The sequence below is a fragment of the Crocodylus porosus genome, unplaced genomic scaffold (assembly GCF_001723895.1).
Source record: "Crocodylus porosus isolate Cpor-Errol unplaced genomic scaffold, CroPor_comp1, whole genome shotgun sequence".
Taxonomy (NCBI): Eukaryota; Metazoa; Chordata; order Crocodylia; family Crocodylidae; genus Crocodylus; species Crocodylus porosus.
In genome coordinates, this window is record NW_017728949.1 from 46,676,657 (window position 1) to 46,692,513 (window position 15,857).

The following is a 15,857-nucleotide window of genomic DNA, read 5'->3' on the forward strand; positions in this document are numbered from 1 at the left end:
TGACTTCCTGCCCTTTGGGCAGGGGGCTGGACTCGATGATCTCCCGAGGTCCCTTCCAGCCCTAATGTCTATGAAATCTATGAAATTCTTTGACTAGGTCAGAAAATCCTTGGATGCAGGTATCGCAGTAGACATAGTCTTTCTGAACTTTAGGAAGGCCTTCAACACTGTCTCTCACCCCATTCTCGTTAAAAAATTAGGAGATTGTGGTGTCGATGCCTACACAGTCAGATGGGTGGCCAATTGGCTGGAGGGCTGCACCCAGAGAGTGGTGGTGGATGGGCTATTTTCAACCTGGAGGGATGTGGGCAGTGGGGTCCCCCAGGGCACAGTCCTTGGGCCTGCCCTATTCCACATCTTCATTAGCAACTTGGACGAGGGGGTGAAAAGCATCTTGTTCAAATTTGCGGATGACACTAAGATGTGGGGAGAAGTGGGCACGCTAGAAGGGAGGGACAGGTTGCAATTGGATCTGCACAGGTTACAGGGGTGGGTGAATGAGAATAGGATGGGATTCAATACTGACAAGTGCCGGGTACTGCAATTAGGGAGAAAGAACCAGCAGCATACCTACAGGCTAGGGAACTCCCTTCTCATCAGCACAGAGGCAGAAAAGGATCTTGCAGTCATAGACTCTAAGATGAACATGGGCCACCAATGTGGGGACACAGGAAGGCTAACCACACTGTCATGGGGTGGGGCCTAGGAGTGGCCCTGATCTCTCCTGTGCCCCTACTGTGCCAAGTTGCCCTTCTAGCACCCTCGTCTCTCCTGCCACGTCTTTGCTGTTTATGTAATATTAATGGGAGGCTGCCTTTCTTGGGCTTCTTGGACCCGGTGCTCTTGCCCTCTACGGATATCTCTTGGTGCACCCCCCACAGGGTGTCGCGTGGCTCCTTCTGCCCCGATACCACGCCCAAGGCTCGCCGGTGTTCTGGACGTTTTTATGTCTGTATGCTCGCCCCTTCCTGGGGTCTCTCAATACACGCACCCCCTCTCTCCTGGGGCCCCTCAGCATGTCAATATGTACGTGCCCTCTCCGGGCTTCCTGCCCGTGCGCTCAGCCCTCTGGCTTCTAATCGCACGCTCAGCCTCGTCGGCCTTGTATTCTGTACGTGCCTCATCTCCATCGGGTCCCTATCCGCACGTCCGCCCCTCTCCAGGCTTGTTCTCATGCGCCTGCCCTTCTCCGGGACTTTTACTGCGCGCTCGCCCTTCTCCGGGACTCTGTGCTGGTAGGAGGCCAATCGCTCACCCTGGAGCCTCCTATTCTAATCTGCCCTCCCTGGGGCTTCCTCTTCCCATGTGCCTGCCCACTCTGGGGCCTACGCCGCGCTCCTCGCCCTCTCTGGGGCCTATGCTGCACTTCTCGCGCTCCTCGCCCTCTCTGGGGCCTACGCTGCACTTCTCGCGCTCCTCGCCCTCTCTGGGGCTTACGCTGCGCTTCTCACGCTCCTCGCCCTCTCTGGGGCCTACGCCCCACTGGGCAGAATACTGCCCCCCCACAGGGCCGGGGTCACAACACCCCACAACGTCACGCCTCTCTCCGGCGGTCACCCGCAATGCCAGCTCTGGCACCAATCGCTGTGCCCTCCCAGTGCACCCAGGAACCCTCCCCCACTCCACTGTGGAGCTGCTAATGAGGCCTCCTCCGTCCCCTACAGCCTCTCCCAGTCCTCCGGTATTACACAATCACTACAACAACGAACATAAAGCCATGAGCCCACCGGCTGTAACACAAAATCAGCCTACCGGCTATAACGTAAATTCCTTGCCACCTTGGCTCTCCTCGAAAAGCTCCCTGTCAGGGTCCTCTCCACCCTGTATCATGATGCCGACGCTCAGGCGGTCAGGCTGGTCTGCTCATCTCCACTTTGTTCTGCTCTGCAGCAAGACTCTCACTCCTCATGCCATCACGCAAGCAATCAGGCTGCTCTACCCCGCTGTGCTCTGCAGCGGAGCTCCTGCTGCTCGGCTGCCAGAGGGGAACTGCTGCTAGGCTTTGGCCTGGGCTGTTTATAAAGGCCTGGACCTGCCCCCTTCTGGTCATGTGACCAGCCTGGCTGCTTGGGCAGCCAACACCTGTGCTGTCTCAGGGAGCTTCAGCAGCCCTTATTCCTAATGTCAGTAGCAGGCACCCTAGTGCCCTGCTATACTTCTCCCCCTCCTGGGGTTGAGCCTCCTTAGGAGCGGGGCGCGAGAGTGCCCCGCGACACACCTTGTCATGCATCCACAGGTGCATCACGAGCAGGTCCAAGGAGGTGATCCTCCCCCTCTATATGACATTTGTCAGGCCACAGTTGGAGTACTGTGTCCAGTTCTGGGCGCTGCACTTCAGGAGGGATGTGGACAAAATGGAGAGGGTCCAGAGGAGGGCCACTCACATGACCATGGGGCAGCAGGGCAGGCCGTACGAGGAGAGGCTACAAGACCTGAACCTGTTCAGCCTCCACAAGAGAAGGCTAAGAGGGGATCTGGTGGCCATCTATAAACTGTCCAAGGGAGACCAGCAGGCAATGGGAGAGTCCCTGTTCCCCCGAGCACTATCAAGAGTAACAAGGAATAATGGCCATAAGTTGATGGAGAGTAGATTCAAACTAGATATCAGGAGGCACTACTTCATAGTCAAGGCAGATAGGATCTGGAATCACTTCCAAGGGAAGTGGTGCTCACTCCTAACCTGGGTCTTCAAAAGGAGGCTAGATAGACACTTTGCCAGGGTCGTTTGACCCCAGCCTTCTTTCCTGCCCTTGGCAGGGGGTTGTACTCGATGATCTGCTCAGGTCCCTTCTGACCCTACCAACTATGAAACTAGCCCTTAGGCTTTGAGGAGGTCCTGGTAGAAATCTGATAGCTTCTCCAGGTTCTGGTTGGTAAAAATGCTGCTGGTCCTGTCAGAGGCCTTGAGGCAGCAGAGGAAAGTGTGACCTACTAGGCACCACATCGCCTGGCTGTTGGCATTGTACATGAAAGAAGGATTTGGCTGTGGAGGCAAACCAGGCCCTGCTTTCCTTCCACAAGGGGAGGCTCAGGGAACCTGCAGAGACTCAATGCCACCCCCATCAGAAGAAACCCTCTGCCAATCTCTGGAGAGTGGTCAGGAGCTCCAGGGACATAGACAGGGGGTTGAAATGGTGCCAGAGCATGGACAGGGTCAGCTGGTTGATAACCAGCACCCTTCCATGAAGGGAGATGCACTGCAGCAGACCCACCCATGCCTACAACCGCTCAGACACCCTGACCTGTAGCTGGTATCAGTTCTCTGGTGGAGAGGGGTGACTGGGGGACAAGTAGACCCTCAGATAGATCAGTGAGCCTGCTTGCATGTTTTGTGGCATGGGCAGGAGCAAGCCCATCTGTCACCTGTCACCCAGCAGCAGGCTAGAGCTCTTGACCGAGCTGACCCAGGCCGCTGAGTAGATAGATTGGCAGGCTGCCATAGGTGCTAGGTTCATGGGTCCTGGATGGAGGAACACATTGTCAGTGTACACTGACAGGACCACACTCATGACCGGCTCCTTGAGAACCAGCCCTGCCACCCACTTGTATAGGAGGCAAAGGGACAACTCAAGGGCAGTGGTAGAGAGCTGGCCTGACAGTAGGTAGCCATGACACACTCCCTACTGAAACAGGATGGTTTCCGTCAGTGTTCAGTTGAGCTTGACTCTGCAGTCTGCAGAGGCATACAGCACCTGGAGAAACCAAGTGAAGTGGGGACCAAAACTGAATGCCTTTGAAGTACCCGTGATCTGTGACCTGTGGAGTACCCTATCAATCAGTGGTAGAGCTTCGAACTCTTCCTGCCTTTCCTGACACTCTCTGAAGAGGGATGGGTTGTCTGGGTTGGCAGCCGTGTGCTTCTCTAGCTCTTACCTCTCAATTTACCACTCAGTTTACCCCTGCTTCTGCCTCTGTGGCACTGTCCCTCACCACGGGGGCCACAATCTAGCCCCTGCTCCCACGGACTGACCTGCTGGGCTGAGGCACGTGTGCACATGCATACAGGCACTTGGCTCCCCGCCCCATCCTTGGATTGATTCCAAGAGGCTCTGAGATCTACCGGTGGATTGAGATCCATTAGCTGGTGGTCACAGCTCTAGGCAATGGATCTAATGGTATGCTTAGGAAAGTTACTGTTGTGAAGTTAGCTGTGGAAGTCTGTTGGTTTCTGATACAATGTGGTGGTAATATGGCCATTGCAAACTTTCACAGTGTTCTCCAATAAGTGAATTTGCTGGGTAGAGTATTCAAGCATCATTTTTACGGAGGGGTGAAAATTGTTCACATCCTGGTGGAATTTCTCTAGCAGTTTCCTCCCATGTGCCAATGTAATGGTGATGTAATCAATGTACCTTAGGTATAACAGTAGGATTTCAAAAGAAAAATTATAATAGATTTACTTCATTTGACATTTTTATTTAACCGATAGTCACTAAAATATATTAGTGGACAAACTGCAGTTAGAGAAGAACATGTGAATGTAAATAATCTGTTTAAAGTCATCAAAGACATCTGGATAAAAGGTCCAGGTAAGTATTTTTCTCCCTGTCTGAATTTTGAATAACTGTGATTTAATCCTACAGGTATGTAACAGAATTTATAAACCTAGGCAATGTTTCAGCTCTTCGAACTTTCAGAGTATTGAGAGCTTTGAAAACTATTTCTGTAATTCCAGGTAAGAAGTAACTGGTGTAAAGTGTTAGGTCCCTTGTATCTTTTAACTATTTAATATGGTGTGTGCTGTCATTGTGTTTGTGTGTGAACTCCCCTATTGCAGATATCTAACAGAGTTTGTGGACCTGGGCAATGTCTCAGCGTTGAGAACATTCAGAGTTCTCCGAGCTTTGAAAACAATATCAGTCATTCCAGGTGAGAGCTAGGTGAAACTGAGGCTGACTTTAATTCCAAGGAAGCTCAATTCACATTTTTCAATCCAAGTCTTGTTGCTTTCTATGCCTTTTTAATGGTACTTATATAAAAGGCATCTAGAACATAGTTTTGACTTAAATTTGATTATTTGTCTAATTTTTCTTTTAAAACTACCAAACTTTTAGTTTAATATTTTTGTCAAAAAATTGCAAGATGCAACCTGTATAATTTGCATCTCTTAATGTCAAATTTTCTCTCCCTCCTTAGAAACAAAACTATTTTTTCATGTTAAAATATGTTTTACTATTTATTTCAAAAACTTGGGATTAAATCAATTTTAGAAGTTGAAACACTAGTAAAATAAGGATTAAGATGGTTTAGAACAGCATGGGCATTGCATGAAGTATTGTTTATTTTAAGATGCCTTTCTCCACCAAACCAGTTGGAATGGTTATGACTGTAAAACAGTCATTAACTTTTACACTATATCACAATTTTAATTGTATCAATACTCATAAATTGTGTAATTAAAAAGAGCAGGTTTGAAGCAGGAGGCATCAAAAATATTTATAGTTGAGAGAATTTTTCTGTTCATGAAATTCATGAACAGAAGAGCATGAATAACAAAGTCATTTGTTTATCTGTGAAAACAAATGCTTCAGAACAGAGATCAGCAACCTTTACAAATGGCAGGCTGTAGCTTGCAACATGGCTGGCACCATAGGCCACTGATCCCCTAATGCTTCCATAGTACTCTTTGCTCCCGCATGGTAACCCCTCTCCCTCCCTACGGTTCCTTCACTGTTATCACCAAGTGTCACAGATTCCTGTGGCCAACAAGCATACTGACAGACAAGTTCAATGGCAAGTATAGAGATCAGGTAGCGCCAGGGTGTCAACAGCTGTTGTGCAGATGGATGATGGGGCACAGGACAGGAATGCATCAAAACATACAGCATGATCAAGAAGAAGGACCCTGAGGGTGCCTACTCCACTGATGCTTTCCAGCTACCATGGGATGGATCCAAACTCTTCACTAGCTGGATCTTGTCCGTGGGCCATAGGTTGCTGACCCCTGTTTTATTATGTGTTCCATTCATGCAAAAACATTCAGTTATTCCTTTTTTTAATGTGAAGCTATGCATGAAATCTTGAATTGTGCTGGAGCAATTCATGTTATTTTATAGTTAATGTAAATGTTTACTATTGTATTGAAATTCCCTTTCTATTTGCAGGCTTGAAGACTATTGTGGGAGCTTTGATTCAGTCTGTGAAGAAGCTCTCGGATGTAATGATTCTGACTGTTTTTTGTCTGAGTGTATTTGCACTAATAGGGCTGCAGCTGTTCATGGGCCACTTGAAGTATAAATGTTTGCTGTGGCCAAAGGAAAATACTTCAACTTTTGACAAATATGTTGCCCCATACTTCAATGATACAGTTTTTATGTGGAAGGAATACCTTGAGAATGAAAGTAAGGATTTCTTCTATTATTTGTTGTAATGTCTTTTATTCTTCATGAGAAGTGTCAACAGGTGTTTGACCTTGAATGTGTTGTATTAATCACATTCATTAATTTTATTCATTAATTCATTAATTTCATTTTAATGAAATTGTTTTATGCACTTTTTTAAGAACACTGAGGTTTAATTTATGCAGATTCACATTTAAGCTTTCAAGTTAAAATTAATTCATCTCTTTTTAGAATCATAGAAAATTAGGGTTGGAAGGGACCTCAAGAGGTCATCTAGTCCACCCCCTGACTCAGAGCAGAGCCATTCCCAACCAGATCATTCCAGGCAAGGCTTTGTCTAGCAGGTCTTCAAAACCTCTCAGGATGGAGATTCTACAACCCCTCTGGGTAACCTGTTCCAGTGAGAATTTTTTTCCTACCATCTAACCTAAGCTTCCCTTGCTGCAACTTGAAACCATTACTCCTTGTTCAGTCATTTGCCACCACTAAGAACAGTATAGCTCCATCCTCTTTGGACTACTGTTCAGGTAACTAAAGGATACTGTTAAATCTGCCCCCAATCTTCTCTACTCCAGACCAAGAAAGTCCAGTTCCCTCAGCCTCTCCTCAGAAGTCATGTGCCTCAGCCCCTTAACCATTTTTGTTGCCCTCTGGACTCTCTCCAACTTGTCCACATCCTTTCTGTAGTGGGCGGCCCAACACAGGACACAATGCTCCCAATGTGGCCTCACCAGTACTTAACAGAGCGGAATAAAACTTCCTTTGATCTGCTGGCAGCACTCCTGCTAATGTAGCCCATTATGTTGTTAGCCTTCTTTGCAATAAGAGCACACAGTTGCAAACAGTACTCATATTCAACTTATTGTCCACTCTAACTCCCAGGTCCTTTTCCACAGAGCTGTTACTTAGCCATTTGGTCCCCAGCCTGTACTGGGGACCAAAGGATTTTTCCTTCCTAAGTTCAGGACTTTGCATTTGTCCTTATTGAACCTCATGAGATTTCTTTTGGTGCAGTCATCCAGTTTATCAAGGTCTCTGAGTCCTAAGTCCTACTGTCCAGTGTATCTACTATATCCCCCAGCTTGGAGTCATCTGCAAACTTGCTGAGGGTGCACACTTCATCCCATCTTACAGGTCATTGATAAAGATATTGAACAAAACCAGCCCCAGGACCAACCCACTGGGCACTCCATTTCATACCAGTTGTCAACTAAATATTGAATCATTGATTACTATCTTCTGAGCCTGATGATCCAGCTAGTTTTCTGTTCACCTTACAGTCCATTCATCCAACCCATACTTCCTTAGCTTGTTTGTGAAAATGTTGTGGGAGACCATATCAAAAGACTTGCTAAAGTCAAGGTATATCACATCAACTGGTCTTCCCATAGTTACAGAGTAAGTCACCTTATCATAGAGGGCAGTCAGAGATTGGTCAGTCATGACTTGCCCTTGGTGAATCCACATGGATTGTTTCTAATCACCTTGTCTTCCAAGTGCTTAGCAATGGATCCCTTGAAGATCTGCTCCATGTTTTTTCCAGGGACTGAGGTGAGGTTAACCAGTCTGTAGTTCCCTGGATCCTCCTTCTTCCTTTTCTTAAAGATGGGCAGTATATTTGCCCTTTTCCAGTCATCCAGGACCTCTCCCAATCACCACAAGTTTTCAAAGATAATGGCCAGCAGGACTGCAGTCACATCTGCCAATTCCCTCAGCACCCCTGGATGCATTGCATTTGGCTCCATGGACTTGTACATGTCCAACTTTTCTAAATAGTCTCTAACCTGTTCTTTTGCCACTATTGTCTGCTCACCTCATATGCTGCCAAGCACAATAGTCTGGGAGCTGACCTTGCCTGTGAAGACTTAGATGAAAAAGGCATTGAGCATTTTCAGCTTTTTCTGCATCATCTGTCACTAGGTTGCTTCCTGCATTTAGTAAGGGACCCACACTTTCCCTAATCTTCCTTTTGTTGTTGACATACTTGTAGAAGCCCTTCCTGTTACCCTATACATCCTTTACTAGTTGAATATCCAATTGTGCCTTTGGCCTTATGTCAAAGACCTAGGCCTAGGTCAGTGGTTCTCAAACTTCTAAAGCTCAAGTTACGCCTTGTTATACTCATGGCACCCCTAAACTGATTTAAGGCATCCCTCAGAAAATGACAACTCTTAGTTTTCACTTGTTTTTGATTACAGAAATAGAGCAAATCTTCTGTTGGAAAGAATTCCTGGTTTGACCATGAGGTTTGATTAGATGACCTCCTGAAGTCCCTTCCAACCCTAATTTTCTAGGATTGTGATTCTAATTCAGAAAGACTGCAACAGATCAGAATGTTTTTAACACCATGGATTCCTATTTGAAATCTCTAGGTTTACCTTGGGAATCATGTTTGTACACCTAACAGTGCTACTAATATTGTACTTGCACCCTGCAAAGGATATCAAGGCATCCCATGGTACTGTGGTTGAGAATCACATTAGGCCCTCAGAGGAGGATAGCAGTAACAGAAAAGGAAGAACATGTAATATTGTCAATTGACAGTTTAAAGCTGATAAATCTACTCTGGTAGGCCACAAATCCTTCTGAAACTCTGTGTGTACTTTAAGTATAATATATCAGCTTTCTGGAGATCCACATTAGTGGTAGAATATAGCAAGTCTACAGCTGCTTATTATTGAAAAGATCATTTACTGTTATTAAAGTTGCACCCAAACTAAACCCAGGTCCTGCTACCTCCAAAGTTTGTCAGAACTGGATTTTGAATCAAGTCTGATCTGTGCTTGCAGTTTTAGACATTCTCTGAATATTTTACAAAAGTGATTATCAGTAAGGGGAAGCAATAGCAGAAGTCTTAGCAGTGTTCTCATAGAGAAGATAGGGCAATCAGTGTTTATATAATAATGTCAGCAGGATGGAAAATAGGAAGAATGGGTGGGGCTCCAAGTACAGTCACAGGACTATAATGATGTAATTGAGGTAACTGAGATGTGACTTGGTAGTTAATATGACTGGAGAACTGTCATGGACAGGTATAACTTGTTCAGGTAAGACAGACTGGGGGGGAAGCAGGTGTTGCCGTATATATAAAGACAACATACATGTGTTCTGAAGTTCCAATTCAGTATCAAGTGGAGGCCTACTAAAAGCCTCTGGGTAAAAGTCAGAGGGAAGAACAGCAGGGGGAATGTCATGGTGGGCATATGGTATATAATACCAAACCAGGAAAAAGAGGTGGACTTCTTTAAACAGCTTCCAAATCATAGGACCTGGGTCTCATGAGAGACTTTAATTATTAGGACATGTGCTGGGAAGGAAGCACAGATGAGTACAAGCAATCCAGGGAATTCTTGGAGTGTGATGAGGATAACTTTTGATACAGATGGTAGAGAGGCCAATTAGGGGTGAAGTTCTTTTCAACTTGCTGAGTGATCACAGACAGAGAAATTGGTTGAGAATGTGAAAGTGGAGGATACCTTGGATGACACTGACCACATAATGATGGAGTTCAAGATGCTAAGGAGAGGAAGCAAGGAGAGCAGCAGAATAAAGACACCAGACTTCAAAAAGCTAATGTCAACAAACTCAGGGACCTGGAGGGTATGATCCTCTGAGGGGCAGTTCTGAGAGGAAAATAAGTCCAAAAGACCTGGCTGTATTTTAAGGCAACTGTATTAAGGATGCAGGAGCAAGCTACCCCAGTGTGATAGAAGAATGGGAAGTGCAACAGGAGACCAGCCTGGTGATCTCTTCAATAAGTGTAAACTCAAAAAGCAATTCTACAAATAATGGAATCTTGGTTGTAGTATTAGAGAAGAGCATAAGACCATTGCACAAGCATGCATGAGGAAAATTAGGCAGTCCAAGGCATGATTTGAGATGCAGCTGGCAATAAAGAGGGATTCTACAAATATATCAAAAGTAAATGGAAGACCAAAGAAAACATAGGTCCCTTCTGGACTTCAGAAAGCAACGTAGTTATGGATGATACAGAGAAATCTAAAATATTTAATGCCTTATTTTGGCAAATAAGGTCAGCTACCAGACAATGAAAACAGTTGGAAGCAAAGATAGGGAAGGTGTAGTGACAGGATAGGGATTAAAGCTAGATGCTTTTGAGTTGGCAGGGTCAGGTAGAATGCATCCTAAGATACTGAAGAAATTGTCTGAGGTATTTTGGAGTCATTGGTTATCATCTTTGTGAACTTATGGGTGTAGGTTGAGGCACTGTATGATTGGAAAAGGGAAAATATAGTGGTTGTCTTCAAGAAAGGGGGAAGAAAGATCCATGGAATTACAGACCAGCTAGTCTAACTTCAGTACCTGTAAAGCACATGAAGTAGGCTCTCAAGGAATTTATTGTGAAGCACCTAGAGGAGAACTGTAATGGGCAAACATACCACAAAGATAGGTTAGTGCAGCCCATCTGAATAAGTTATATATTATTTCACATTGTGCTCAGTCCCACTCCGCGCACTCTTTTTCAGGTCATAGTGAGCCCCTACATTGCATACATTTTTACTTCCTCTTCACTCCTATAGCTGAGCAGTACTTCCCCCCACCCCAATTTCCAGTAATTACTGATTCTTCATCAGCTTTAAATGTCTTGCAAACATCACTAAACAGGGCCCCAAACAGTTCACCTAGAATCCCTCTGTTGCCCCTTCTTTTAGCCTGGGGCATATGATTAGTATGGCCCAGCTCTCCATGAGGTGAACTCAGCCCTGGTTACCATGTACCTCAGCTGCATATAATTTTTTGGAGGATTCCAGGACTCATGACAAGAGCACCCAGTTCCAGTCATGAGTGAGGACTAATTAATCCTTTAGGGGCAATGTATCTGGACTACACACACATACTGAGCATAACTGATCTGTGGGGTCACCGTGACTTTAAATGCTGTTAACTCTTCTGGGGCCCAGCCTAAACAGCAGTATGGTAAATCATGAGTCTTTTGACTCCAGACTAATATTCTCTATAAGTATTAAAAGTATAAGTAGGCTGCTTAAAAGTATATTTATGGAGTACCTGAGCTAAAACTTATATCAATTTAAAAAAAAGCATCAACTTATCCATCATCATTTTAAAATTTGCGCCTCACTTCCATGTACTTAGGGAGAGCAGAGTCTGACAGTACGGGGGGAGAAGGAAGGGGCAGCAGGAGGAAGAAATTCAGAGGGTAGAGGCCACTTGACCACTCTAAAGGTTTATTTTCCTTTCTTTAATAGCGGGAGGAAGACAAATCAAGGCAAATTCCCGATAATTAGATTTTATACTTGGAAAATTATAACAAACGTATAACAAAATTATAACAAATGTATATATTTTCCATATATAGAATCTAATTGTTGGGGGGCTCATCGTATAATCAGGATCATTTTATATTTGAGTAAATATGGTGGTAAGAAGTAATAGAACACATTCCTATATTTCTTGCAGACCCAGTATTACCTCATACTAAAATTAAAAAAAATCTATACAAACTATTCTGTTTACCATGCAATAATCATAATGAAAATCTTAAAATTGGTGCTCCTAAGGGCTGAGCACTGCAACTCTTCCATCCTTTGTTATTTATAAACAGTTGTGGCCCAGTGGGCCAAATGTGGCGCAGGACCAGTGTAGGCTGGATCAGGCCTGTGTAGGCCTCCATCCACTGGGGATTGGGTTCTACCCACCAGGATCAGGACCCAGGGCCCTGTGCTGTTTCCTCCCGGCCAATCTAGCATGCAGGGTCGTGGCCTGGAGGGTTCCTCATATATGTGAAGGTGATGTGACATTGCCATGTTAGTTCCCTCCAAGTGCCGGACCATAGACACTTAGCTTCTCTGGAAGTTTGGTTCAAATACTTTATAGAAAGGCTTTTTTCTGTAGATGTTGATAGTGAATCTAAAGAGCAAGAGAGTGGGTTTTAAGCATTGTACTTTTCACCCATTGTGATTTTTAGAACTTGGTTTACACATTGTGCACCTGACATGCCTCTAAAACCTGCAAAACTCAGTTTGTTCTACAGTTTCTCCCAGAACAAAAGAAGGAAAGACAGCACCGATTGCAAGCTCTTCTATTTCAGCAAGCTGACTTTGTTTCCAAATAGACCATCCTCAGCTCATGGAACTTTTCCAGAAAAAGATAATTATAACTATAATATGCCTTTCTCAGTCTAGCCTCCAAGAAAATTAGAAGCCCTGTTTCTGTGTCATTCAGAAATGCACGTGGTATTTTGCATCCAATTCACTCACTAGCTTGTTTGCTAGTGGGTGAATCTGAGGCAGCCTCTCATATTTATTCAGTTCTGATCTTTCTGCCTTCTCCGGATATAGAACAAAAAAGGATAAGAGACAGGACCAAAAATAATTCACCATCTTGTGCAACTAATTTAGACATTTATAAGAAAAGCTTATGGTCCACATCTCCTTGATACCCATTAGAGTGGAATGCAGTTTCATGCTTTGGCTGCTGATACATTGTCTGAAGAGGTTTAGATGATAACCTCTTTAGATTTCTTTAATTCCTGTTTCTTTCCTAAACCTTTCAAGAACTGGTTGAATGAATGACATTCACACTTAATTTCTTAAGGTATGTCCAGATAAGTGCGCGTGTATGGTTTTCATCACCTTAAACCCATCTGCAGTGCCACAAATCATAGATACTACACATGCACACATTTGCTGCACTGCTAATTTGTAGTGTGACACGTTTTTTTTGACACTGGGAGATCCTGATGTCAAAAAAAACTGCGGCAGAAAAGGGCGGGGTGGCCCATGTGGCAGCTGCGTGTGCTGTCCAGAACCAGAGGTTGGCTGTCCAGAGCCATGTTCCGGCTGCTAACCAGGCTCTGTGTGCCCAGATTGCCACTGTTATGTCCCCATGAGGCCCCCAGGACTCCAAGTAAGTCTTCTGGGGCCAGACCAGGTACTGGCCCTAGCCTTCCCTACCCCATCTAGGGCAATTTTCTGTGCACCAGAGCATGCATGCAGGGGCATTCCCTGAGGACAAGTAGCAGCGGCACAAATATTTGTCCCTGGAGAAATGCATGTTCCTGCTCTTGGGGACACACCCTAAGCTTCCTTTGTAGAGGAGACTTCAGACCAAATCTTCAATATCCAGGCTTCTCACTCAACCATTAGTTTTCCATTTTGTATTTGTTCACTTACTCCACTTATGTTAAATATGCTCCTTAACAGTATATAAAAAAACAAATTGTATCTGCTTTTGAAGAGAATGTTTCTTACTTCCATATGTATCTTGTAGCCTATGCTTTGGTAGGAGAGGTAAAAGATCAATAGGAGGATCAAAGATAAAAACAGAAGTATATGGAAGTAAGAAAGGTTAAAATAGATCAAAAGTAAAGTAGTTGATCAAAGGGAAGATTGATTTATTCTATTCCTTCACATAAAGAAGGACAAGAAAGCTGATATTTTTAACAGTTTCTTTGCCTCTGTTTTCTTGAACAGGGACTGGGATATCCCACCTACCAGAGGTAAGGGCAGTCTTGGCAATAGCTCTGTCAGGCCTTCAGTCAGCACAGATGTAGTTAGGGATCTTCTGGAAGGGCTAGTCATTTTTAAATCTGCAGGTCCAGATGCCTTCCACCCAAGGGTGTTGAGGGAGCTGGCAGGGGTCACTGAGGAGCCCTTGGCCCAGTTGTATGAGCATTAGTGGTCAGCTGGCCAGGTACCGGGGGATTGGAAACTGGCTAAGGTGGTCCCAATTTTCAAGAAAGGAAGGAGGGAGGACCCAGGTAACTATAGGCCTGTAAGCCTCACCTTGGTGCTCAGGAAGATTTTGGAGAGAATCATCAAGGAGCACATCTGTGGGGGGCCAGCAAGAGAGAGCATGCTCAGGGGCAATCAGCATGGGTTCATCAAAGGCAGGTCCTGCCTGACGAACCTGGTTGCCTTTTATGACCGGGTGACTAAATCCTTGGATGATGGTGTTGCCATAGACATAGTTTTTCTAGACTTTAAGGAGCCTTTGACACTGTCTCTCACCCTATCCTCGTCAATGAATTAAGCGACTGTGGCATTGATGCCTACACAGTTGGATGGGTAAAAAATTGGCTGATGGGGTGCACCCAGAGAGTAGTGGTGGACAGGTTGTACTCAGCCAGGTGAGATGTGAGCAGTGGTGTTCCCCAGGGCTTGGTCTAACAGCTTCATCAGCGACTTGGATGAGGGGGTGGAAAGCAGTGTCCAAGTTTGCTGATGACACTAAGATGTGGGGCAAGGTGGACACACTTGAAGGGAGAGAGAGGCTGCAAATAGATTTAGGCAGACTACAAAAGTGGGCAGATGAGAATAGGATGGGGTTAATGTGGACAAATGCAGGGTGCTGCACCTTGGGAGAAGGAATCCACAGCATACATACAGGCTGGGGAGTTCCCCTCAAAAAAGCACAGAGGTGGAAAGGGATCTTGGAGTCATTACTGACTCCAAGATGAACATGAGCCGCCAATGCCAGACTGCAGCCAGCAAGGCCCGCCATACCTTGTCATGCAACCAGAGATGCATCTCAAGCCAGTCCAGAGAGGTGACTGCGGTCAGGCTGCAGTTGGAGTACTGCGTCCGGTACTGGGCACCGCACTTCAAAAGGGATGTTGCCAGCCTGGAGAGGGTTGAGAGGAGGGCCACCCACTTGGTGAGAGGGCAGCAGGACAGGCCCTATGAGGAGAGACTGAGGGATGTGAACCTGTTCAGCCTCAGCAAAAGGAGGCTGAGGGGGGACCTGGTGGCTGCCTACAAACTCATCAGGGGAGATCAGCAGTAAACAGGTAGAACCATTTTCTCCCCAGCACCACCTGGGGTGACAAGGAACAATGGTAATAAGCTGATGGAGAATAGGCTTAGGTTAGAGATCAGAAGGCAATATTTTATAGTTAGGGTGGCCAAAATCTAGAACCAACTTCCCGGGGAAGTAGTCCTTGCCCCAACTTGGGCAAATTCAAGAGGATGATCACCTGTGTGGGGTCTTGTGAACCCAGCATTCATTCCTGCCTGTGGCAGGGGGTCAGGCTAGATGGTCTGTTCAGGTCCCTCCTGACCCTAGCTGCTATATGAAACTATGAAAGATGTGGTAAATGGGCAGATATATTGAGAAAAAATGTGTTTTGTTCAAATTTTCAAGCATTTCATAGAATCATAGAAGTAGGGTGGGAAGGGACCTTGTAGATCTTCAAGTCTGACCCCCTGCCTGGTCAGGAGAAAAAACTGGGCTCAAATGATTTCAGCCAGGTAGGCATCAAGCCTCCTCTTAAAGAGCCCCAGGGTAGGAGCCAGCACCACTTCCCTTGGAAGTTGGTTCTAGATCCTAGCTGCCCTAACTGTGAAGTAATTCTTACAGATGTCTACTCTAAACCTCCTCTCCAACAACTTGTGGCTGTTATTCCTTGTTATGCCAGGGGGTGCTAGGGGAAACAAGATCTCTCCCAAACCCTTCTGGTCCCCCCTAGTGAGTTTATAGAAGGCCACTAGATTCCCCCCTCAGCCTTCTCTTCTGAAGGTTGAACAGGTTCAGGTC

At 45.6% G+C, this 15,857-nt stretch overlaps 1 protein-coding gene across 4 annotated transcripts in view; it reads left to right on the plus strand.

Moving 5' to 3' along the window:
• The window catches only part of LOC109322530 (sodium channel protein type 2 subunit alpha-like), a 123,050-nt gene that overhangs the window by 14,081 nt on the left and 93,112 nt on the right, over positions 1 to 15,857 (plus strand). For 2 of the 4 annotated variants that reach the window (XM_019553586.1, XM_019553588.1), the window contains exons 5-6: positions 4,584 to 4,675; positions 6,105 to 6,341. In XM_019553586.1, the coding sequence (XP_019409131.1) occupies positions 4,584 to 4,675; positions 6,105 to 6,341 (329 nt within the window). Of the gene's footprint in view, positions 1 to 4,583; positions 4,676 to 4,777; positions 4,870 to 6,104; positions 6,342 to 15,857 lie in introns of all 4 variants that reach the window. The other 2 variants (XM_019553584.1, XM_019553585.1) reach the window with 1 other exon arrangement.